The 9,208-nt window shown below is 40.6% G+C and overlaps 1 protein-coding gene across 1 annotated transcript in view; it reads left to right on the top strand.

The window, feature by feature from the left end:
- The first annotated feature begins 1,437 nt into the window (after positions 1-1,437).
- Positions 1,438-9,208, top strand: part of IFT81 (intraflagellar transport 81) — a 59,677-nt gene continuing 51,906 nt past the window's right edge. Inside the window, exons 1-3 of the mRNA XM_060785487.2 lie at positions 1,438-1,627; positions 4,022-4,185; positions 6,065-6,168. Coding sequence (XP_060641470.2) covers positions 4,042-4,185; positions 6,065-6,168 — 248 coding nt within the window. The 5' untranslated portion in view covers positions 1,438-1,627; positions 4,022-4,041. The remainder of the gene's footprint in view (positions 1,628-4,021; positions 4,186-6,064; positions 6,169-9,208) is intronic.

The following is a 9,208-nucleotide window of genomic DNA, read 5'->3' as shown; positions in this document are numbered from 1 at the left end:
TTCTTCTTCAACTGGTGAGATCTCAATTGGTGAAAATTGGGTTTACAGCTTCTTGGTCTCACCAGGCACAGACCTTAGTATCCACGCTTCAGGTTTCTAGTATCCGTGGTCTGGATCTCACTATCTGCGACCCATCAAATTTGTCCAATTTCAAGGAATCCCACTGGAGCATTGCAGCACACCAAAATACCTGGGAGTTACTCTGGACCATGCTCTGACTTACAAGAAGCACTGCTTGACTATCAAGCAAAAAGTGGGAGCTAGAAATAACATCATACGAAAGCTGACTGGAACAACCTGGGGATCTCAACCAGATACAACTACTTTGCTGCTGAATATGCATGCCCAGCATGGAATACATATCACCACGCTAAAACAGTGGACATGGCTCTTAATGAGACATGCCTCATTAACACAGTATGTCTACACCTCACACTGCTGGAGAAATTATACTGTTTAGCCGGTATTGCACCACCTGACATCTGCCGGGAAGTAGCAGCCTGTAATGAAAGGACCAAGGCAGTGACATCTCTGGCCCGTCCCCTGTTCAGGTATCAGTCAGCATGTCCACATCTTAAATCAAGAAACAGCTTCCTAAGATCTACAGAGATACTCTGTAGATCTTAGGAATGGTTGAGGATTTGAACAAGACATAGTTTTTATCATTTATTGCTTTTATGGTTTTTAAATGTATTGTGATTTTTTTGCTTTTTACTGATGTATGTATTTTTATATATGACATCTAATTGTTGCCAATTTGTGCGCCGCCCTGAGTGGCCTTCAGGCTGATATGGGCGGGATAAAAGTGATGTAAATAAATAAATAATTAAATACTTGCAGGAACACCTCAGCAAGCGAGAGTCCAAAAGTGGCAGTTAAAAACCCGGAACCTCAATCAGTGGCTCAGACTGGTGGAGAAACTCCCTCCTGGGCACATAGAAGACGCTGAACAGACTGCGTTCTGGCACAAGAAGCAGAGCCAACTTTAAGAAATGAGGCTACCAAGTGGAGTCCATGACATGCTAGTGTGAAGAGCAAACCACAGACCACTTACTACAATGTGGCCTGAGCCCCACCACATGCGCAGAGGGCCTTATCCCCACCACACCAGAGGCACTAGAAATGGCCAAAGGTAATTTTGCATAATGCCAAGTGTTTAACTTTGTGGTCTCTTTATACATTATAACTGTATTCTCAATTCGTTTCTGATACAATAAATAAACCATTAACTAAAAACCACTCGTTAACATCTGTGGGAAATTGGCTTGAATAAAATGACATACTTGTTTTTCTCATTTCAGGAGAATTTTTTTACCAGCTGGGAGCGAAGGCTACCAGAAAGAGAACAAACACCCTCTCATTCCCACTCTCCCCGCCATTTCCAATCATGTACACTGCGCGTGCGCCAACGCCGAACCCGCCCCTTTCCAGATCGCACTGTGCGCACGCGCAATTCTGTTTCTTCGTCTGGACCTTCCCAAGTCCTCGTCCCGTCGCCATGTTGGTCACGTGAGCGAAACCGCCGCCTCGACCGTACGCTAGCAACCGTTGCCAAGGGGTTTGGCAAGTGGCTTCGCCCCGGTGGGAAACCGCGCCAGTTGATCTGGGCGTTTTGAGGAGGAACGAGGTAAAAGGACGAGGTGGGGAAAAGCGCTCTGGGAGGAATATGGAGCTACTGTTTGGCTCGAATCCGAGCGCTGGAAGCTAGGCCCCTGTTGGCATGGCAACGTGTAGCTGCCATTGGGGAGGGGAACTACTGAGGCCAGAGGATCTTGATTCGTATCCTTGCCTCACCTTTTTGATAGAGCAACAGAAGCCAAAGTTGGGAGAGAAGTCTGCAAGTGTGATTTAATCAGACGGATAGAAAGCAAGGAGGGGAGTGAAGAGGGACCTGGGGAAGGAGTCATGAAAATCAAAGGGGAAAGGTTTGCCAATGTCCTTCTTAGCAGCCTTCCTTGCTGGTGCTGCTCGGACCTTATCTACACTGCCATCTAATCCAGTCTCCGAATCCAGATGATTTGCTTTGAACTGGAATATAAGGCAGTGTATTATTTATTTATTTCGCATATTTGAATCCCGTCCTTCTCACCTCCGAGGGGGACTCAGGGCGGCTTCACAGTTCATTCAGTGCCCACAACAGTAATAAATGACAAAAGCAGTTAAAACATAAAATGACTAAAACATTGTTTAAATTACTCAGGATTGAAATCATAGCCCAGGGCAGTCCATTGTCATTCACCCCAAATTGGGTCTCATTCTAAATTGCTGCCTTTACTGTTCAAACACTTGATCCCATAACCAGGTTTTGATTTTAATTCTAAAGGACAAGAGGGAGGGGGTCAATCTAATGTCACAGGGTAGAGAGTTCCACAGGCAATGTGTGACCACTGAGAAGGTCCTGTCTCTCGTCTCCACTAGTTGCACTTGCGAGGATGGTGGGACCCAGAGCAGGGCCTCTCCCATCAATCTTAGACTTCGCCGTGGTTCATAGCAGGAGATATGTTCAGACAGGTAAGCTGGACCAGAACCGTTCAGAGATTTATAGGCTAAAGCCAGCACTCTGAATTGTGCTCGGTAGCAGATTGGCAACCAGTGGAGCTGGTGTAGCAGAGGAGTTTATGCTCTCTGTATGCCACTCCGATGAGCATCCTTGGTGCCATCTGTTGGACTAGTTGGAGCTTCCGAACAGTCTTCAAAGGCAACCCCATGTAGAGTGTGTTGCAGTAATCTATTCGGGATGTAATGAGAATGTGGACCACCGTGGCCAAGTCTGACTTCCCAAGGTACGGGCGCAACTGGCACACAAGTTTTAATTGTGCAAAAGCTTCCTTAGCCACTGCCAAGACCGATTCTAGGCTTAGCAATTAGTCTAGGATCACTCCCAAGCTGCGAACCTGTGTCTTCAGGGGGAGTGTGACCCCATCCAGCACAGGCTGTAACCCTATGCCCTGTTCGGCCTTGTGACTGACCAGGTATATGATCCAGTTCAAAACAGATCATCTGGATTCAGAGACTGGATTAGATGGCAACGTAGATCCAGCTTCAGAGTATTATTATTATTTTATTTTATTTATTATTTTATTTATTTATTTATATCTTGGTTTTTCTCTCATTCGGAGACTCAGAGCGGCTCACTACTGAAAACATTGCAATACAGCTTCAAGTATACAAGTATTAAAACAGTATTAAATGCTGGAAATTTGGAATAAATTCAGGAAAATGTTAATGACAGAAGGCTCAATAATAACTCCAATTATAATGGAAAGGAAATTCATCCCAAAATTGTAAAACATATGGGATAAAAAATTAAGAAAAAAATGAGATAAAATAGGGGACTGGATAAATGTTGGAGTGAAGAAGGAAAGTATGAGGGAGGAATTGAGTGAAAACTATCATGGTTCCATAGCACACAATTAGAACAATGGTTTAAGAATTGGTTAAAGATAATAGAAACTGAAGTAAACTGACCCAATTTGAGCAAATAGTACAGAATGGAAGAGACACAGAAGAACATGAACATTTGAAAGGAATAACTAGTAAAATGTGTAAGATAATAGTTGAAATTCAAAAGGGAAAGCAAAGAACAATATTCTCAGGAAGACATGGGAAGGAGATTTGGGGATTAAAATAAGTGATGTGGACAACTATGGGAAGAAAGACATTAAAAACCTATTAATAAGTGTTAAAGAAAACGATTATAAATTAATATGGAAATCGTATTTAACATCAGTAAAATAGCAAACATTAACAAAAAGTACTAAAAAAATTGTTGGAGGGGATGCACATATGTGGTGGCAATGTAAATATGTAAGTAAATTTTGGTATCGCAGGGCCCGGGCAGGTTCGTACAAGGGAATGTGGTTGGCCAAATAGCCAGGACCTGAATCATCATGGGCTTTAAAGGTCATAACCAACACTTTGAATTGGGCATGACATTTCCTCCCCCATGTCCAGGCACTGGACTGGCACAGATTTTGTGATCCCAGTTGCTTTCAACCCCCCTTTCCTTCTGCTCTTCCAGAGATTGTCCAGCCAACCATCATGAGCGACCAACTGAAATTCATCGTGGAGAAGCTCAACAAAGAGCCCTTCAAGAGAAACTTCAATTTAATCACGTTTGACTCACTGGAATCAACACAACTCTTACAACTGCTCAATGACATCCTTGGAGAAATTGACCCCAAAGTAAGGGTGGCCTTTGAGATCTTGACATAAGCTCGCAGACTGTTTCCATGAGAATGAGGTCCAAAGTTACCATCAAATAACCTGGATTTTAGGGAAGCTACATTTTTGGACTATATTATTATTATCATCACACTTTCTTCTCTTAAACAAGACTAAAAGTAGCTCACAACATATAGATATTCAGAAAGAATTAGATGTAGATCAGTTAAAACATGTTGTTAAAATCAACTAACACTATTACAGACTGTAAAAGAAATGAAAAGACTACACAGCACCCCCTGGCTCTCTCTTAAAAACTTTCTTATAACAGTCAGAATCCCCTATGCCTAGGAATTGAGAATTCTAGTCCAAAAAAGTAAATTTACGAATCTCTGAAATGATCTCCAAGTATGCATTCTATAGGTTGCCATGATGCACCAGCCCCACATGTCCTAGGAGATCTTGGTTCTTTGCCACAATGGTTCTCTTTTTTCTTAGCATGATGATGATGATGATGATGATGATGATTACAGTATGCCCATCCAGGGACCAATTGATTGTATGGCTTCAATCAGTTTTAATCCTGTATTTTAACCAGTTTTAACTGTTGCTAATTTCATCAAACTGTGTGTTAAATCAGTCAGCTGTTGTTAATCTTATTAACCTTGCGTATTTTGTACAGTTACGAAGGAATAAGGGTTTTGGACCATAATAAAATGTTGTTGTTGTTATTAATTCATGCACCACTTTCCTCTCTTAATCGAGACCCAAAGCAACCCACAACATTAAAAACAATGCAATTGAAAACCTACAACATATAAATATTAAACTAGAATCAAACTGACAATTATTGAAACAAACCAATTCATTGACGTCCTCCTAAACTAGTGTAACATGAATGACTTATCTCAAAGAAAGCATATTCTGTTCAAGAAATACCTTCTCCATCAAAAAAAAGGCATCATATAATTTCTTTCCTTGATGTCCTAGTACAGGCTACAGGAACATGTGATCTCCAAACAATGTTAGCTTGTAACTCCCATTATCTCTAGCCAGAATAGCTAGTGCTGAGGGATGATGGGAGGTGCAGTCCAACAACCAGAGGGCCATGCATTGCCCCATTCCTGTAATAGTACATTGGTCTGATAGAGCCATGATCCAAGACCTCAGTAGCCAAACGGTTTGGTTAATGTGAATACTTTCTGTGTCTTCCTTGTCCATCCTCTGAGGCTTATGTCCCCATATACATCCAGGGTTTCTCCGTCTCTTATGTTCTCTCCCCACCCCTTCATTCCCTCAGCTTTCCCTATAAAAATTTTTAAAAAAATAATGAAGACAGAATACTCCCCCCATCCTATGTATGTTTCCATCTCACTCAAATGAATAGGAATGGGCTAATATTTGAACAGATTATATTTTCCCTTTTACACAGGGCACTATATTAGCTGTAGGTTTAATCACCTGTTTATGAAATATAATGGTGCCTTACTGAGATAAATACCATTTGTGTTAGTAGCTCATTGGTAAAGCATATGATTTGCATTTAGATTATCAAAGTTCAGCTTTTGGCAGCTCAAGGTAGACTTGGAAAAGTCTCTAGTCCAAAATTTTGAAGAGGCATTACTGTCAGCTGAAAGAATTCTGAGCTAGATGAACCAATGGTCTTACTTGGTAGAAGATAGTCCTGTGTTTCTGTGACAATCTGATCAGGTTAAAGAGTTCCTGGAAGGAAAATGATAGGCGTTTAAATGCAGCCTGCCTTGTTACATACGCAACCTTTCACTTTTGCTCTCACAGAGCCGCCAATGGGCAGTTCATATGTGTTCTTCTAGATTTTGTTTTACTTGTATTACAAAGTTTGTCATGTTAATTATAGCTTTGCTATTTTTAAACCTTTCAGCACGCTGTTGACATTAGAGAAGAGTTGCCAGAACAGACAGCTAAACGGATGTTGAGCCTTCTTGGCATTCTTAAATATAAACCTCCAGGAGGTACCAGTGACTTGTAAGTATTTATGTTCTGTTGGTAATTATTAAATTCAGCCACTAGCAAAGATATTTGAATCTGTAAACATTTATACATTTTTTAAAAAACCTTGTCACTTGCCAGAAAATTATATTACTAACATATGTCATGTTATTTCTTAGTCTTACTAGCTATTCGTTGGATACAAGTTCACTCTGAAAATGAATATGTGTTTCAGAGATATTTCATTGCTTTAGAACTGAGTGTAAAGGTGAACTTAGAATAGACAGCGGTTAAAACTGAGACACTAGACATAAGAATGTATGACTTGTGAAACATTATCCAGGCCCTAGTGATAATTTTGACATGTTGCAGTGTATAATAATGTTCCTTCTCAAAAAAAGTGCTTGAGTGTGCAGAATCAAGTTGTGTTCAACCCAGACACCCAGAACCAGAAAATAAAATAAAGTGGCATAATTTGCAATTCAGTCAGATTAAATTTAACAAAACATGTACATTGTATTGAGGGATATTTCATGATAATTCGGTTTCTTCTAAATGAGTTAATCCAGACTACTAAAGCATGTAATTTCTGCTTTGCCAATATGCTACATTATGCTGGGACGAGTACCCAATGAAGAGAATCATTTTATGTTTTTTGTCTCCGAAACTATATGTGACAAGTGTCTGGAATTTGGAGGCATTGTTTACAGCTGTACTTGTGACGAATGCTGTAGAATGCCTACATTGTGGGTCGGTCTATATGGATTCTGCAATTAACCTCCTCTGTACAAACCTTGCCAAGAAAATCCCACGATAGGTTCACCTTCGGATTGCTGTATATTGGAAGTGACTTGAAGGCACCCAAATTAAGTGCGTGAGGGTTAATGTGGGATTTTGTAAAGCATACTTTCTGTTAAGTTTCCTACAATGCTAATTGTAAGCAACAAAGTCCAGAAAACCAAGCTGCCTGTGTTCTTTATGTTGAACGCTAGAGGGTGGTATTGTTCTATCCGTAATTGAGTTCCCACTAAATTCGGCTTGTGATCCAAGATGGACACACTATGGATTCAGATGACTAAAGTGAAGACATGGCTGCATTCATACATGTCAAGATTTAGTAATATCTGCTAGCCAGGACCACATGTTGGATCTGATGTTTTGAGCATTCTCTACACATTTCCATAAAGTTTCAGGAACACTGATTTTGCAGACAACCAGATTCCCATGTATGGAGATACAGACATTTTAAAAACAGAGGAGGTGATGGCTTCTGCTTGGAACCTCATCGTCTGAAACCACTAACAAAGATAGGCAATATTTTTTGAAATGGGCAAATAGCTTTGGCAAAGGAGTTAAGAGGAGTGAATAGGGGCAGCAGATAAAGGAAACTAGTAACATAAAAAAACAACAGGCAGTAATGTAGGTTTTAATAGAAGAGAATTGATAGGTGGCTTGGTGATTGGAAAGAATAATTGCAGCAATAATAACCAGAAGTGACTTGCAGTTTCTCAGGTTGCTCCTGACATGAAATAAATAAATAAATAATAGCAATATCCTGCCTCGAGCCGCGAGGAGAGGTCAGTAAGAAATAAAATTATTATTATTATTATTATTATTAATACTACTACTACAATGTAGTATGACCTGGAGCAAAGTAAGATGGGAAAAGTGGACATACTTTCTCACTTTTCTCATCACTGAAATGTATTGTTCTTCTGAATTAAATTGGATATGCAGTTAACTTTTATACCTGATGATAAGATATCTTTTTTAAGTTGTGGAATAAAAACCAACTCTCCTTCCCAGTAAGAAATAGTTGCACATAACTCAGTAGTACGGCACCTGCTTTGCACGCAATATAGTCTAGGCTCAGTCCCTGGCATCTCCAGTTCAAAGTATGAGAGACACAATGATGTGAAAAACTTTCTTTTGCGAAACCTCTGGCCAGTTGGAATAGATGGACAAAATGTGGTCTGTCTTAAGGCCATTTCCTATGTTCTTTGTACTCCTCCAGAAGAGCTCATGCTGCTGCATGAGTCACTGATTTGGCCTTTCACATCATTGCAAAGAAGGAAGACTAGTCCAAAGCAGTGACTCATGCAGAGGGACAACATGTAGTCTGCTTTAAATGCAGGACATTCCACAGTGTTTCTGCCTTGAGATGGATTGAGTGATCCGGTCATATATGTTCTGGGGAAATAATAGACTGATTGGAGGAATGCAAGGCCACAGCAGTGACCCATACAGATAGATAGCAGGTGGACATCTCTCTGCTCTGTAGTTACAAGAGCAGAGAGTTTAAAGAGCAATCATTAAAAGTATTTCTCATGGGACACAACTTGGAAATGACTCAGGGATGTAAATACTTCATGATGCAGACAATCTGCCAGCCAGGACTTTCAGAGAGTAGCCACTGGCAAACTTTTGTCTCATGTAGCTTCTCATGCATGTAGAGTATAAACTGAGTATCAGGAGTCGCAGCCTTCTGGTACTTCTGTGGCATGCCGAGTAAAAAGTAAATACAGCTGGACTGGAACTCAGATGTTACCAGAGTCTATCTGTAGTTGCGCTCAAAAGCATTAGTTGGAGAAGGGTGAGGAGAGGAGGAGGTAGCAGCAACAGGTAGAGGGTCCTAAAAAGGTGGAATCGGTGAGCATGCAAGACAGGGCCACGACTTTGAAACACTCTCTTGCTGTTTGGTGCTTGTTTGTGAAGGCCTTGGTGGCCAGGTGGTTATGATAGTGAATTGAATTGATGCTCTATTGTTAGATATTTTAGGGCTTTTTCTGTAATGGGTCTCTTTTAAATTCTAAGACATCTGGTGAATGGTTTGTAGGCTCTCTTCCTAAGGCACTTTGGATCTGAAAAGTAGAATTCAAAATGGCATGGATAAAATTTCCATCAGTTACAGACCTGTCAGTGGCCTAAATACTAGGGTTGGATAGGTTCATTTGGAAGAACCTAAAAGACGTAAAAAAACTTCTGATTTTGGGCTTCCGAAGCAGTTTTGAACCTTGCAGGAAAGGTGGGACAGGCAAATCCGAATTTGAACCACTTACCTTTTCCTCCTGGAAAT

Source organism: Anolis sagrei, chromosome X, assembly GCF_037176765.1.
Source record: "Anolis sagrei isolate rAnoSag1 chromosome X, rAnoSag1.mat, whole genome shotgun sequence".
Classification (NCBI taxonomy): domain Eukaryota; kingdom Metazoa; phylum Chordata; class Lepidosauria; order Squamata; family Dactyloidae; genus Anolis; species Anolis sagrei.
The sequence above is the reverse complement of the archived record's forward strand: the minus strand, read 5'-3'. Positions and strand labels throughout refer to the sequence as shown.